A 16,048-nucleotide genomic window follows, 5' to 3' on the forward strand; every position below is an offset into this window, starting at 1 on the left:
TGGCCCTGATTTTGCCACCTCTGAAGCCAGGGGTCGCAAAGGCAGTGCCAGGGGTTGCAAGGGGCAAGTCAGGGGTAGCAACTTCGACCCCCCAAATGACGTCCATAGCCAGCCCAAGAGCCTTTTGGTCCTAGGAGCCCTTCAGTCCTCTTTCACAGGCCCCTCAAGCTGTCCTCATGGACCCTCAAGAGAAATGACTCCGCTCCGAGAGCCCCTAAATAGTCCCTTCTGCTACCTCCTGATGTGACCTGCTAACCCTAGGGGTCCCAGACCCTTTACAGGCAGTTGGGGCTTATCATCCAGCCCTAAAGAGTACGCCCTGCTTTTGCAGACCCCTCAAACATTCTTAAATCCGACTTCCAACCACCAAAATACAGCCCTTCAACCAAAAGTCCCTTCCTGGTCCCTCTGCCGCCTTTCAGGCATGACCTAGTAAATAATTTTGAGTGCAAATCCACTTTTTGTAAGCGCCAACGTTGATTTACGCTGGTAAAGCTGGCCATTAGCCAGCGTAAATTCAGTTTACGCGCGCCAACGTGGATTTACTGTGGTAAAATTGGCCATTAGCGCGCGTAAATTCAGTTTACGCGCGTAAACGGAAGTGAGACAAATACAAGCCATTGGACTCCAATAACCAACTGTTGGAAATACCTGGATTCTGCTGAGCAGTTCGGAATACAAATTGTTCTTTCCTTGTTATAAAGAGGTTTTAAAAGTAGTACACGTGCTGAAAAAATGATTTATTTGGTTTTCTCCTAATAATTGGTCCTGGGACTCCGTGCTTTAGTTCTCAGCCTCCGCCCGCTCCCTTTAGTCTGTTTTTAGGCTTACATGATGGAAACCGGATTTATGGCCTTTCTGGTGAGCGCAGAAGGACAGGGTCGGGGACAAGGCCTGCAGGGCTGTGTTTTATTTCCGGCCGTACTGTATGAAATCATTTCTCACCAGATGAAATGTGTTCTGGGCCAGAGACCGCTGCGCGCGCTTCAAAGGCCGCAGCTGGGGCTGCTGGGGGAGGGCCAGGCCCCGCTGAAGGGAAATTCTGCTGGGGGGTTGAGGAGGGAGGAAATGAGATATAACCGTATATTAATGTCTGCCTGCCTTCCTTACAGATCTCCCGCCCCCTGAGCGATGAGGAGGACAGCGAGGACTCTGAAGGCGAGAACCAGGAGCTTGCACAGATTGACAAAGGTACTCAAGGAGCAATGCCACCGAAGCGACACTGGTCTTCTAAGCACTGCGAATAACAGGTGTTACTGGTATCCAGTGCTTAATTTGTGCCTGTTGTTTCCGGTGCTGAGCACTGGCACTTATTTTTGAGGGCCGGGGTTTATTCTTCTGCCCCAAGCATTTGCTGCGAGCAAAAGACACAGAAGGGAAAGACGGAGGAAGGGAAAGACGAAAAAGTGTCACAAAGGGGGAAAGTAGAAAGCTGCCAAGAGTGAGCTGAAGGGGCAGGGAGTGGCTTTAAATGGATTGAAGTGGCCCGAGATGGCTTCAGGATTACGCCGCCTCAGTATTCCGTGTTCGCACACTTAATTGCAGCAGTCCCGTGTTTAAGAGGAGGGCTTTGGGCACGGCCACCTTTTTATTTGCAAATTAAGCACTGCTAATATCTAATTTAATAATACTCCATTAATCGGCCTCGGAAGCATTGCCGGACTGACCTGTTGGGACAGACTGGCACTCAATGGCGGCCTTTGAGGGGCAGCGCCTGCAGCCCGTGCTGCACATGTTCTAGCGCTACACAGTGGCGGACCTGTTGGGGAAGAGGGGTGACTGGACAGTATTCTTCCATTCTGAGGCCTTTAGACACATCTAACTGGTGCTGCTGGCATTGTTCTGGAAAACGACGCCCTTTGCAGGTTTTCTAAGGAGTGTTCATATTAGCCAATTAACAGTGAGATGCTGGCAATTGCATCTGAAAAGCATCGTTGACCTCTCACCCACTGGGCTGTTAACCCTTTAGCTCCTACAAGAAAAAAAGCAGGACAGCCAGAAACTAACATTCATTTTGCATTTCAGCACTTTCACAGTAGGACAGAAGAGACCATTATCTGTTTTTGTTTGCTTCAACCAACGCCATTTTGCATTGTGGGGCGTGTAGTTTTGCTTTAAACGGTTTCATCATGGGTACAAAACCCCAGCATACTAAGTGCTGTTGACAAAAATTCCAACTTTGGCCACTTGTCAGCTTTGTTTTAAAAATTATACTAAGCCAGCTATGTTTTAAAAATGTACAAAGCCGATTACTTAATTTTAAACAGAATCCTTATTTCATGCATAAATTCATAAGTAAACTCTGCTCAAATTTTGTGAGGGTTCACTCACATCCTACATTAAAACAAGCATTGGCAATATGAATATTTTTTTTCCTTTGTGTATCTACACAACACAATAAAGGTAAAACATGGCTAGCAGCAGCATAACTTTCTCTAACACAAATAATAAGTTAACGATGTGACAGTAGTAGAAGGAACATAACTTGGTTCTCTCACACACACAGGACACACCAAAGAGTGAGTGCAGGGCATTAAAGGACTGTTGTGCAAATTCCATAAACATTCAAGAAGTACAGAACATCTGGAAAAACAAGAACAAACCTCTCATGGAGGTTTCATGTATTTCGAGAGGATCATGGACACTGACCTACCTAGTGTGGTGCTCCTTTTCAGTGCGTTCCATATCTTGCACTTGGAAGAATTCAGAAGTACAGCTTTTCACTTTGTACAATCTCTTTCGATGGTTTCCCTAGTTTGGGTGCTGTTACACTTTGTTACACTGTTAGACTTGTATGAAAATTGTATGTGGGTGAGCTAAATTGTTGTTTACTGGTGTCTCCTCACCACAAGATTAAAACAGGAGGGCAGAACAATGGACTCTACTTCTCTTTTCCATCAACATGTTTCGGTGCTCTAATATTGCCCCTATGGGATTAGGCGTCTTCCCCAGGAATAATCTCACATCAACTATTGTGAAATGGTCCCTGCTTCAGATAGCAAGTTCTTTAGCCTCGAAGACAGGGTAGGGAGGGCGATGAGGCAAATTTCCCAAGCCCCCCTCCTTGAAGGGGCCTCACAATGTGCTGTTGTGGAGGCTGATCGTGCAGCACGTTTCACAGGTAGGGACACTGTAATTCGTAGGCTGCTGCCGTACACTCACAGCTAGCTGGGTGTGGGAGTGCAGAAGCCTTGAACCTGTAAACTACGTGTCCAACACCACCCGTACCACTAGGAGCTTGGTAGTGAGGGAGTCCCGCCCGGGTCCCATGACTCTGAGGAGCCACGTCTGGGTTGCATCCTGTCGGGAAAGCCATTGCAGCGGAGGCGAAGAGAGCAGCTTTTGGCTCATCCTGGGGCTCCTACCTTCTGCAAGCATTGCTGACTGCCACTTTATGTATTGCTGACCCAGATTTCCTGATTAGACATTGTGCAGTTCAAATCCTGGATGGGTTTCACATTCTTTCCCATCCTGCTCCAATGGCAATTGTATTAGTGAACACATTTGTTACATTTCGTTAGGCACACAGATACTGCGGAAAGAAATGCCCTGGTGCTGGAAGCGAGTGTAAGATGACAGATGCAAGTCACTTGTGTAGTGCCTCAAACACAAGGCCTTTGTTGTACTGGTTATTAATGAAGCAACATTATGGTCTAATATGCCATACGGGAGAGAGAGGTTTTGATGCAGTGCACATCCTGAACTGAATATTTCAAGGTGCTCTCAAATGTGATGCTCAAGGAAAAAGATGCAAAGAAAGAAAATAAGTGCCTAGAATCACAGTTTGGAAAATTTGGGAAGCTGTTACAGAAACCAGTCTCCGGGTCAGGGCCACACAACTAGTGTGTGCGCTCTGGTCCTAACTAAAGCGTCTGACTGGCCTCGGCAGGTTATCCAAGTGCATTCAAACTATCCTTTGTATATTCATATGATAGAGCAGCAGCCTTGGAAATACCACTCTTTATGAAAAGATGCACCTTGGGCAGAAACAGTGCAAGCGTCCCAACTTCAGAGGATGGGTACGTCTAGGGCAGTATCAGCCCAAACCTCTCCATCGCAGAACATAAATGAGGCAGCAGCCGCCCAAGCAGTACCTCCTCACAGAACAGGGACAGAGGAGATATGAGTGACCTGTAGGTTACTGACCGATTTCTGAAGTGAGTCACTGGGATGAATGTATAGATGGATGAATGAGTGAATATGCAAGTTCGGACACAATTCTTGTTTAGGTGCTATTCCAAGTCACCATCCTGAATGTCCTGCTGCTATCAGTTGGAGACCTGCTGTTTGTGTGGATTGTTTTGTGTTGATGTATTGAGAAGTCGATGTTAAACTGTAGGTCATGTTATATGGAGCAGCTTGGCCGCAGCTGAAGTAACTATGCTCTGGACGGGCACAAAGGTAGAAACCTGTTTGAAAAGGCTTTGAATTTGTGCTCTCACCAGGCACTCTACAGTCTCATGCTCGCTGCTGCAAGTGTTCAAAATGCTGAGGGCTGCCAGGCACTGCCAAGTGATCCAGCTCGAAAGGGCGAGTGTGTGAGCTGTTTTTTCTCTCCATTTGCGCGGGGTGTGACAGGACCAAATAAACGGGCCACTCACTGGCCCTTTTAAGCAGGCCCATCTGTCCATATTACCCAAAGGCAGAGTTGGTCTGACTTGGTTTTGAACTTTTGCCTGAAGATAATTCCACTGAAAAATGTGTAACTCGCCGAGCGACCTTGCTGACGCACTGGGTGCGGTTGGAAGTTTGTTTACTCACACAATTAATATTTGAGTGAACACAATGTAGACATTTACCAACATCTGGCAATTTTTATCAACCCTCCCTCGCTTGTGCAAATAAACTTAGATGGCACTTGTGCCCTTGCTTAAGCACAAGACGTTTGTGATGGGGTATTTTGGTGAATAATACAATTCTATTTCCGTGTCACTGCTACTTTGCAAAATGTGGATATTTGGTATTCATAAATGAAAATACAAAAGTAAAATTGAGAAAAGGGGGGAAAAATGGTATGGAAGACCTGTAGAGAAGGCAGTTCCTTGGTAGGAAAGGTTGATGGGGTAACTCTCATCCAATTAAAACACAATGTTGCAAGAAGATCTTTGGGTGTTATTTTAAGATGCTTTCTCCAAGCCAGTCACAGAAATAAATCCTGGAGCCAGGTGTCCAAGGACGGGTTTCTATTTGACCTCTAGTGATGTAAAGCATCCCCTCTCAGCAGTCGAAGCACTTTAAAAAACACAAAACGTTTTTCTCTGGCCCCAGTGGGGTTACCAGTGCAGCTCACAAGCGTGAAGCAAAAATCAACTCTTCTAGGTGGGAAAGAGGCACACTGTGGCAACTCAGCAAAAGGTCTCTCTTGCATCCTTGTAAAAACAGTTCATGATGATTTCAGTAACTCACAAGGAGATGTTCACCATCAGTTGGTGCAGCTAGGGGTGGTATTTCTGTGCATTCTTGGATATGTTACTTGGTGATCCCCCCCCCCTCCTTTTTCACCAGGAAGTAGCAGGTCTTTAAGGGTGCTTGAAATGCTACTTAGATTTCCTCAGTAGCACTCAGAGGCGCACAGGCACTTCCCAAGTCCCATCACTCTAATCACTCCATGCGGGGTAGTGATGGGGGATGCGAGGGAGCACCCTGCTGCGTCTCAGCAGCTTCCCAATCGCATCATCGTAGATGCAGCGGATTCTTGCCTCATCCTGCTGCCAGCTGAACTCTTTCTGTGACCTCATTCTAAAGAGTAACCATTTTTGGACAGGTCCAGAATGTGTCACTGGTACAAACAAAAGTAAGCCCTGGGGATGTGCATGAAATCACAAAGTCATACCTCAACTGTTTTGGTGCAGATGCTTCAACATGTATCCAGTACTCGTTAAAACGCGGAGTGAAAAGATGTTGATTTAAAAAATAAAAAAAAACAAATCGGCTCTATCCAGGAGTTACTCAAGTCTCGCCTTGCCTTCTTACTGCAGTCCTTGGGGACACTGGCAGAGCCCCCTATTCTCAAAATCCCTTCTGTTGACCATCAGCTGAGATGTTGTCTTGAGTGGGTACCTCGAGAGGATGCAGTTCTATAGAAAGGACGAAGGCAGGAGTAATGGGTGACTGATGAAAGAAGGTTTGCAAAGTAGAAGAGGTGGTAAAGAAGTGGGTCGAAAAAGAATGAGAAAAAGTCAAGGAGGCCAAACTTCTTGAGCTCGGTGGATCACCGGTACCATAGGCGGGCAGTAGTTCAAACAGAAGCATAACAAGTCAACATTTTTCATTACTTCAAGCAGGTCAACAAAATAACTCTCAAAATCATTCCAAAAATCAAGTCACTTGTTATCTGCATACAGTGTAAATTTATCATGGCTTCACGGCAGCTGTGGTGTCTTAACATTTCCAATACAATATGGTCATCTTCCTCTGTAATTCGGAGGCGGGGGAGGAATAGTTCAGCAGCGTGTACGTTTTGTTGGGTATTTGGCGCACTTTGCTCCAAAGCAAACATTTATGACCATCTTTTATTAAATAAAAAAATCTTTGGTGCATTGTCCTTGCTTGTTGCATCCCTTAATTCATATTCCGCTTTTTAGTGGACCTCCTCAACCTGTCTGTGATTGGGGAAGTGTCTGGTAAAAGTACACAGGTCTTCTTCCCATTGTGAACAGTTTCCAGAATCCGTTCCTTCATATCTTTCTTTTGCGGAGTCAGTCGCATGGCTGAGCCCGCTGTTTCCTTTTCAGTGGGTGTCAATGGAGATTTGAGCCACAAACTGCATTTTATGTGTATAATAAAGTCCTCCAGTGTTACTTCCAATTCTTCGGCCATCCTGGTGGATGTAAGCAGGCACATCTGAGCCGTCTCCTCTCTGGGGAATCCCCAGGATGAGAAGATTACTTTTCCCAGTAACATTGTCCAGTAGTTCCAGACCTCTGTCGATTGCACAGTGACCCTGCTGGGTCACACACAAGCTCTCCTATAATTGCTTAATGTCCCTTTTCACATTTTTCCAGTTGGGAGACCCTGCCCTTCAGTGCCAGAAGAGTTGCCTGCTATGCGTAAATGTTACAATTCAGGGAGGATGCGTCTTAGACTGTGCTGTACCCCGGGAAAGGCGGAATAAGATCCCAGACTTGTACCATCTCCTACACTGCCAAATGTCAACTCTATCTCGTGGTCCTTAATATGGTTGCACTCACCAAGTGATGTGTTTCAAATAAAGAATTCCATAATTTCACCCACATTCTGGTGCTTTTTCATGATTTAGGCACTTTCAGATTTTCTTGTATGTAGCAGTGCTGGCCAATCTCTGTTTCAAAGTAGGCACTCTGGCCAGAAAGCACTAACCTTGTAGTCCGGATCCAGCAGGAGCGATGCATGTTTCCACCCATCTTCGACTGCGTAGACAGCCATACAAAGAAATAATATGTTGGTTAGGAGTAGGCCCATGAAAAGTGGAATGAGACGAGAAAAAACTGAGACATTGGATAGCATCATCCAGCAGAAGTCAATGGAGAGTTTCAACTCTATCTTGATATTCAGCTGGGCGCTGCCTTCAGCTGTACAAGTGATAGTATCTCAAGATGAGACAAAACCTTCAGTAATTTATCACCTTCGATGCAGGACGACATTTCATCTGTTGCATATGGTATACCTTTAGAACATCTCTGACTAAGCCTGGAGAACCTCTGAATCTTCATAGAGCCGAAACACTCAATTATCCTAGAATTAGATGTCTATTCAATACTATTCTACTTTAATCTATACAAACCACTACTGTCTGTTTTCTACAAAGGCACTCTATGATTTGAATGATTTTCAAGGTGACAGGATTGTAAACTTTAGTGAAAGTAATACATTATAGAAAAATATAGCTCACAAAGCAATAAGCAGTGATGTCCTTCACAACCTACATCTCTAGATTTGTACATGTGTAAACAAAAATAATTAAAGTTTGAATGTTTGGGGATCCTTTCTATTCCTTAATTTGAAAATCAAAGGTGTGCAAATTAAGAATTGATAAATCCTAAAAAGAACTTTGTGAAACAGTACTTGATTGTAAATGTTAAATACACCACCACACATGGATCCTTACGATCACTTCTCTGAATCCAGTTAAATATGTTGCAGACTCTAAAGAAGTTCACAAACTGATTCCAAAGTTTTCTGGCAACAGGATCTCTGATGCAGCAGCATTGTTTCTCAATTGTCCAGCAAAGTCGCCATGAGAAACTTACACTCTGTAATTTCAAAAAGGCCACCGCCTTTTGCCGCCCTTGTAAGTCCAATGGCTTCATGGAACATGCAGTTCACTTGCCTAAATGATGGCATCCGTCATCCAACAAAGATGTCAAGCCTTCCCAGCTTCTGCGCTAGTAAAGTGCGAACACAGACTAGGGGAGTTTAATAAGGACAGTGGGGAGCCAAAGTCTTAACATAAGTACACATAACACCATAAGTATATAGATCTTCTGTTATCTTTATATGCAATTTCTTCTAAAGAAAACATATTATAAAGTTGCAATCAATCCAACATCAAATTACCAAGATAATCATAAGAGTTTCACAGGCTTGGATTCTGAGGTTGCCTCTAGATGCCAACACATTTGTGTAAAGTCTCAAACAAAGCAGAGAGCTGAATTGTAAAAACTAACGTATCGAAGTTGCCAACACGTGTTTCACATAATGTTGTCTGCACTTCTTCAGGGCAATAATCAAAATCAGAATAGCACATGGAAGACGCACTCCAAGAACTGCAACACCAACATGCCAAATCTTTCTTGCAATATCTGAATTTTCCATCCTAAGGTTACAGAATCAACATGCGAAAAAAAAGTACATCAATGAAAGCATATAATTGGAGGCAAAGTGTTGCGTGATGCAGAGTCTTACCGCAAGCTTTTCACCCAGTCAATACGTGATACTGAAGAATGTCATTCAACATAGAAGGGATGAGTTTCTGCCTGAAATATCATAAAGAATCAAAAGAGCGCGGTGATGCATAAGCCTGCAGACAGGTGGTACATGCATCCCACAGCTCAGGATAGCCTTACACCACTATAAAATGCGTACCATTTACTCCCCCGCCCCCTTTCCTTTCCAATAAAGCGAAGTGCCCATTAAGACTGCTGAACTTCCCACTACAAGCAAGGGTATGCCCTACTCTGACAACAAAGCAGAATCCTTCATTGTGCCTTGGGACAGACATCCCCCTTGGGCTCCAGTGCTATGGGGTTGGCATCAAATCTCCCATTTGCCGGGCTCTGCTACCTTCCGGATATTCCATCTTCTCCCGGTCACCTCTACGCAGAGAGTAGCAGCAGAATCTCAGACTGAGGCATGGTCACTTCCAGCCTCGCAAGCTGGTCTCTGATGGTGTGCCACCATCCCTCTGCCTCAACTTCACCAAGCAGCCTGATTGTACACAGATGGCGACGCAGCAGGGTCCAAACAGGTTAATTATAAAGCAGAATTCTATGTGTTCAGTGCCTCAGAGCCGCCATCTTGGCCTTGCCGCCTCAAGAGCGTTCCTTTATTTAAACTAGGGTAGTCCACAGATCTGTCTCTACCAAAGCTGATACATGTGTGTTTTAGAGTGACTTCAGTGCATAGCGAACAATCCACACACGCGATCATACTGCCCCCCCATCGCATACATGTCGTACATGTTCACTGTGCTCGGGTTGAAGCCAGAGACCTGTAAATGGATTTGCTCTGGTTTTCAGCTCTGAATCCTGGAGATTCCACTGTTGTGAAAGTTTCACTGTTTTTCCAAAGAGGGGAACTTCGAGACACAGTGTATGTTTATATGTATGCATGTGAAAAAGACGAAGACTGACTCAGAGGGAAAGTTAGGCACAATTAAGCTATAAATAGAGGCCATTCTTTTTATTTAGAGCTTATGCATGGTATGAAGCAATGCGACTTACATTTTCTGCAGAAAAGAGCCTTGGACTGATCATGACTGCAAGTTGAGCTGTGGGTGGAACTGACTAAATCTGTTCTTCAGGTAAACAGGGTCCTGAAATTAAGTGATTCCTGAACTAATATGCAAGAGTTGCGATCAATCCTAGCCTCACTAGGGAGCCAGTGTAATTTGTGCAGGATGGAAAATGCCTGAGTAATTAGACCATAACTGAGTAAGTTGACAAGATGCTACCTTAACACTAGAACATTTCAATGCTGTGACCAGAGTTGATAGATCCTAGTTGGTCTGTTCTTCGCAGCAGTGAGGTGTATTTTGTGTTGATCGTTCTATAGTACAAAGTACGCTAGAGAGAAGTAATGTATTTGGGAGACAATACAAGATTGTGTACATCAGTTTAGGGTTTTGCATGTTCACACCAGCTAAGCTTGCTCAGAAAGATCTTGCCCCTCCTCAAGACAGATCATAGAGTAGTACCAATAAATGTCCTAAGTGCTCTAACAACTTCTGTACAGGCCTTCATGAAGCACAGATCGCTGAACCCATGCAAGTTCAATGTGTACAGAACAGAATGGTCCCTTACAAACCCAAATAGTATCACTAACTACATGGAATTGCAATAAATCCTATGTGAAAAATCTAATAATAACCAATAATAATGTTTAATTGAGCATGTAAATATACATTCCAATCAAATATAGATGAATCACAAAAGATATATATTTTCCAGACAGGCTGTTTTTCAAAAAAGTGCCATGTAATATCCACAGAAGAATTACATTACTAAAAGTGGAAAGTGACAACAATGTGACATTGCAAATGACACCGGTTGTTAAACAAAGACACTGCAATATATCATAGAATGTGTCAATAAAGTAATACCTATACTCATACAAAAGGAGCTAACATAAAGAGTCAAGGTACAGTTGTCGACGTAACGTTTCAATACCTAAACCAGAATGAGCAGGTCATCATCAGGATAAAATAATTCAAGGAAGGTGGTTGTTAAATGAAATCTCACTCGGAGTTCCATGTAAGTACTGAGGACAGGGGCACAATAATTGCCAATGAATTAAATAGCCACACATACCATATACGCTCAAACTACAAACAGGAGATGCACACATGTTTGGGCTGGTCCTAGAGTGGATCCGCCATCTTGGAAATGTCGCCATACACGTCCTATAATTAACTAAATCACAGAAACCCAAATTAATGATAAAATTGAGTACAAAAAATTAACGAAAGGTAGTTGAAAGTTATATCTCACTCGGGGAGTACCATATAGGTACAGAGGACAGGGGCACAATAATTGTATCCATACCAAAAGAATGACCAGATGTTGGTAAATGTCTACATTTTATTCTCTCAATTATTGTGTGAGTAAACAAACTTCCAACCTCACCAAGTGTGTCAGCAAGGTCGTTCGGCGAGTTACACATTTTCAGTGCAATTATCTTTAGCCAAAAGTTCCAAACCAAGTCAAACCAACTCTGCCTTCTGAACAGTGATGGACTGGCCTCTCGGCAGGTCTCCAACTGATAGCAGCAGGATACTCAGCATGGTGACTTGGAATAGCACCTAAACAAGAATTGTGTCGAAACTTGCATATTCACTAATTCATCCATCTATACATTCATCCCAGTGACGGAAGCACTCACTTCAGAAATCGGTCAGCCATACATACCATAATAAGCTGTGACATAAAAAGAGGTAGCTGAAGGAAAAATCAATACTTACATAAGGGGCGGAGAACCACATGCAATTCAAGAAGAGCCCATATTCAGAGAGAACATAATGAAGGATCCCAGAAACTGAGGTGCACGGAGAAATAGAATAGCAAGGAAAAAGTCTAAACTCACAATCAATTGTTGAGAGACCAGACAGTCAATTCTAAGTGACAAGCATTGAGAATTAGACTCTCAATCTTACAATGTCCTTAGAAATCAGTATCCTTGAATGTAACAGTCAATCCAAAGCAGTCCAATCTTCCATTCGATTCCGGCCATCCCGTGAACTTTTGGTGCAAAGTATCCATTCGAGGTCCTCTCTATTCAATAGCAGGTTGATGTCCCCTCCTCTTAGTGGTAATTTGATAATTTAAATAATTTGTCAACAAAGATGTGGTCCACAAGTGGGGCATTCAGTATTTGGCACGGAAGACGACTCCTATGTTGACAAATTCGTACCTGGATCTTCTGTGTTGTTTGACCGATATAGATCAAATTGTATTGACAAAAAATAGCGCACACAACGTTCATTGTATTACAATTAGAGAATTAATGAAGGACAAATTTGTTGTCACCATAAACTCCTTAGTTTCTATTGTGAATTGACCAGCAATAAGATGACCACATTTAAAATGACCCATTACAGGGGCTAAACCGCAGGATACTCAGCATGGTGACTTGGAATAGCACCTAAACAAGAATTGTGTCGTAACTTGCATATTCACTAATTCATCATCCATACCTCATGTAAAGTTTGTGTGGCTGGTTTTGATGGAAGATTAGCCCTCACCAGATAATCCTTCAAATTTGTACTGAGTAAGAAAACAACATTCATTTGATTATAAAATCTATCAGTGCAAGTTGGGACAGGTCCTAAAGGACATTGAGATTGAAGCAATAGGATCACAAGATTGTTTTCACATAGTCCAGACTTGGCCTTTAGGGTGGCAGGGCATCAGTGCCACAGATCACGAAGACTTCTGATTTTCTACAGTGAATTTGAGGAAGTGACTCTCTGCCCACTTCTCGTCATAGACGAAATCTAAAATGTTTATCTCATGAAGATGAAAAGATATGTGCCTTTCTGGATGCGGTGTAGAGTGGAGCGGTCTTTGCTAACTAGTTTGCCTATATCAGTTGAAGAGGTTGTAAGAAAATAAGTGGGGTGCTATTTGGGGCAGTCATTCGTTTGTAGGTGTTGCTGGTTAATTGCACCATTTGGCAGGTGCCTTATAGAATGGAAGGGGCTTAAGGTAGAACTTGATCTGAGGAAACCATTTTCGATTCTACAAACTTTAGCCGTGTAGGATAATGGATGCTAACATCCAGTCCGGTAGCACCTGTAGAGGTCGCTTTGGTATGGACTTATAGACATCTTACTTTGATGAACAAGAAAGCAGTAACATTGTACTGTCTATGGTTTGGGGCTGATAAATTACTGGGGTTAGTAATATGTTTTATTGTAGATCCCATGCTGTGCACTCATTCTGCATTTAGTGGTTAGGATAGGAACTAGGATAGGACCTGTTTTTGTTAAAGTTGAAAATATTTTGGAGCAGACAGAGTAGTTTTCAAGTGCAGACCTACACATGACATCTTCCCTATAGAACAGTCATTAGTTTTTTTTTTCCACGGATGCGTTTGGTAAACTGAATTACTTCTACTTGCACTATGTGTTACATTTTCTATATTATTTTGGAATCTTGCACTGATAGTTTGGTCCACTCTGCATATAAAATGATGTGTTCCCTTCCAGAAAGAAGACGAAATTGCACTTTGACGCCCTTGGCTATCAACCAGCTTCAGAACCAGGAGAATCAGTGCTGCAAGGTTCGGGCGCTTTTTCACGCCAGTCTGGACCGCCACAGTTCTGAAGAAGAGCTTGAGCGTATCAGCAGGGAGTTTGCCGCAGAGAAGCGCAAGTGGTCTCAGGTCAGCAGACTTAGTTGCCTTAATGACACTACGTCCTCCAGTGACGAGGAGGTTAAAAACCTGTGTGGGATGTCATTCCATCCCGTGGAGCAGGCTGGTGGACTGCGCACAATCCCCAGCCCTGTGCTCTTCAGCGCTTCTCCTCCTAAGAGACTTCAGCCGCTGGGTCGAAGCCCGGCCTCCAGGCCTCTCATCTTCACCAGTGTTGGCACCGGGTTTGAACAGGGCATGCCTTGCAAGAGACACAAGCAGTGCTACGGGGACAAAACCTGCAGACCCAGCCTGGACTTGGAAAAAATGCAGCAGGTAGGTGAAATTCAATTGGTTCTTTACAGACAACTTTGTTAACTCTCACATAATGTGATATCCAGAATAATATCATTTGACTTAGTAGAACAATGTTTATTCGGTGTAACTAGAAATCTGGCATAGTTTCTACAATGTGGACCTGCATGACCATTGTTTATTAAGTCTTACCTTTTCATCTGTATAAAGGATATGGGCTTAATTTAGGGTTTGGCAGACGGAGGTTAAACAATCAGGATGGCAGAGAAGCACTTTATTCCCACCATACAGGAGTCCTCTGCCCGCCAAATTTTGAGACTTCTGCTGGCCCAGTGGACATCTCTTAACATTTGGCATAAAGTACTTTCATGGCGGTGGCAGTACCATCCATCAGAGGGTTACCCTGTTTTGGCATTTTCAAAAATAAAATCCCAAAGCTGGATTTGTTTTTGGAAAAACTAATGACCCCCTTACATGGGCGTTTTATCCCATTGTGTGGTGGTCATTTTGCAGTTTTCACTGTAACTTATGTCCAGGTTTTACCCAGCGGTGACGGACAGTAAAAACTGGCCATTCGACTGACAACTCTAAATTGGGTGGATGGTCAAATAGCCAATGACCGCGACAGAGACAGATTAGTTGCTGACACACATAAGGGCTACCTGTCTGTAAACTAGGTGGGCAGAGTTGTTATACACTCACCATTGTGATGGAATACCCTCTCTGCCAAACTCTAAATCAGCCACTACGTAAAAGCAGAGCAATTCAAAGGCCAACAACAAGTGCTTGCGCAAACGCCACCATTTTTAATGGTGCATGTCAAAACCCTCCCTAATTGTACCTGTATGTATTGCGTAGTTCGTTTGTCTGCTAGTTCCCATAAGACAGGCATTTATTTAAATTTATGTTCATTGTGATACTGTATTTCTTGACAAGATGCGCCTTTCATGGGAAGAGATCTACCCATGTCACCTGCTCCTTTATCTTGCACAAACCAGCCTTTTGTTCTTTATTTGTTGCTTTTAGGTGAGGCTACAATAAGAGACATACTGCTCGTAGAAGGGTGACTCGTTGCATACATCCAGCGACTGGACTTTGTAGAAATTCCCAATCACCCTACCACCCTCCCACTTTCAAACGCAGGTGACCTCTGACGAGGGGGGGTCAGCGCTTGCTCATAGGTGTGCAAACTTTATGAAGTGTTCCTGAGGCCACAAGGCCTTTTAGTTGGGGCTAGTGCGGTCAAGCAGGTCTTCTGAAAGCTGTTTTGAGGATATTGAGTACGAATAGATTGATTTAAGATACATGTTCATTAAAAAAAAAAAGTTTCCAGGATACAAATGTCTAAATGTATAAGTGTGCAACTGCTCTACTTGATATAGAGTCTCACAAGCAAACTCAAATCAAACTGCATTATAATAATTAAAAACTTTGATAGAAGAAATTTATCACATTCAAATAGCTCCCTTCATTGTCGTGGCCTTTCCTACCTAATATTAGAGGAGTGGACAAGGAGTTTATTGGAACATGAGAATATGTCACCTGTCACAAGTTTACTGACTGATGCGGCATGCCTTTTAAATAATACAACTCAGGTTAAGTTCTAAATAGAAGACTTTGAGAAAACTCATAGTCCAGGCATAAGATGAGGGTCTAAAGAACCTTTAAATATCGCATCTCATTTCAAGAAAAAGAATAGAAGGGTCTTCATTTCAACTTGAAATTCTTATATGGAAAATGAATGGGCACTCTCAGGAAGCTCTTGTCCCTAAGGATGAGAAACATTCTGAGTCTTAGTTTTGGATTACAGAGGCCTACGTAAAATAATTCAGAATATTGTAATAGCAACTCTCATTGGATTGAGCATGCACACCAGTTCTTTTTGTTGACAACTGCTTTCTTACATAGGTGATGCGGAATACCAAAACTCATTTCAAGAGCTAAAATATCTAGGGGGCTCAGGCCCTCGGATATCTGGGTTGCAGTTCAGAAGAAATCGGGTTTCAAATTCATATGGTTGCTGCCACTTATTTGCCCATTCACGGTCTGATTTCCTCATCAAGGAAGGGCAGTATCCTTGTTCCACTTTTCAAATAGGCGGGTCCTGGTGGAAAATCTTAGGCTGATAGGGCTCCATGATGCTGAAAGCAACCTTTGCACTATGACCTCAGCAGGATGCTCCAAA

At 43.3% G+C, this 16,048-nt stretch overlaps 1 protein-coding gene across 3 annotated transcripts in view; it reads left to right on the forward strand.

Moving 5' to 3' along the window:
- The window catches only part of LOC138296789 (uncharacterized), a 313,720-nt gene that overhangs the window by 126,128 nt on the left and 171,544 nt on the right, over positions 1-16,048 (forward strand). For 2 of the 3 annotated variants that reach the window (XM_069236226.1, XM_069236225.1), the window contains exons 2-3: positions 1,113-1,191; positions 13,403-13,884. In XM_069236226.1, coding sequence (XP_069092327.1) covers positions 1,113-1,191; positions 13,403-13,884 — 561 coding nt within the window. Of the gene's footprint in view, positions 1-1,112; positions 1,192-13,402; positions 13,885-14,889; positions 15,016-16,048 lie in introns of those variants that run through there. The other variant, XM_069236227.1, reaches the window with a different exon arrangement.

This window comes from Pleurodeles waltl, chromosome 5 (genome assembly GCF_031143425.1).
Source record: "Pleurodeles waltl isolate 20211129_DDA chromosome 5, aPleWal1.hap1.20221129, whole genome shotgun sequence".
Lineage (NCBI taxonomy): Eukaryota > Metazoa > Chordata > Amphibia > Caudata > Salamandridae > Pleurodeles > Pleurodeles waltl.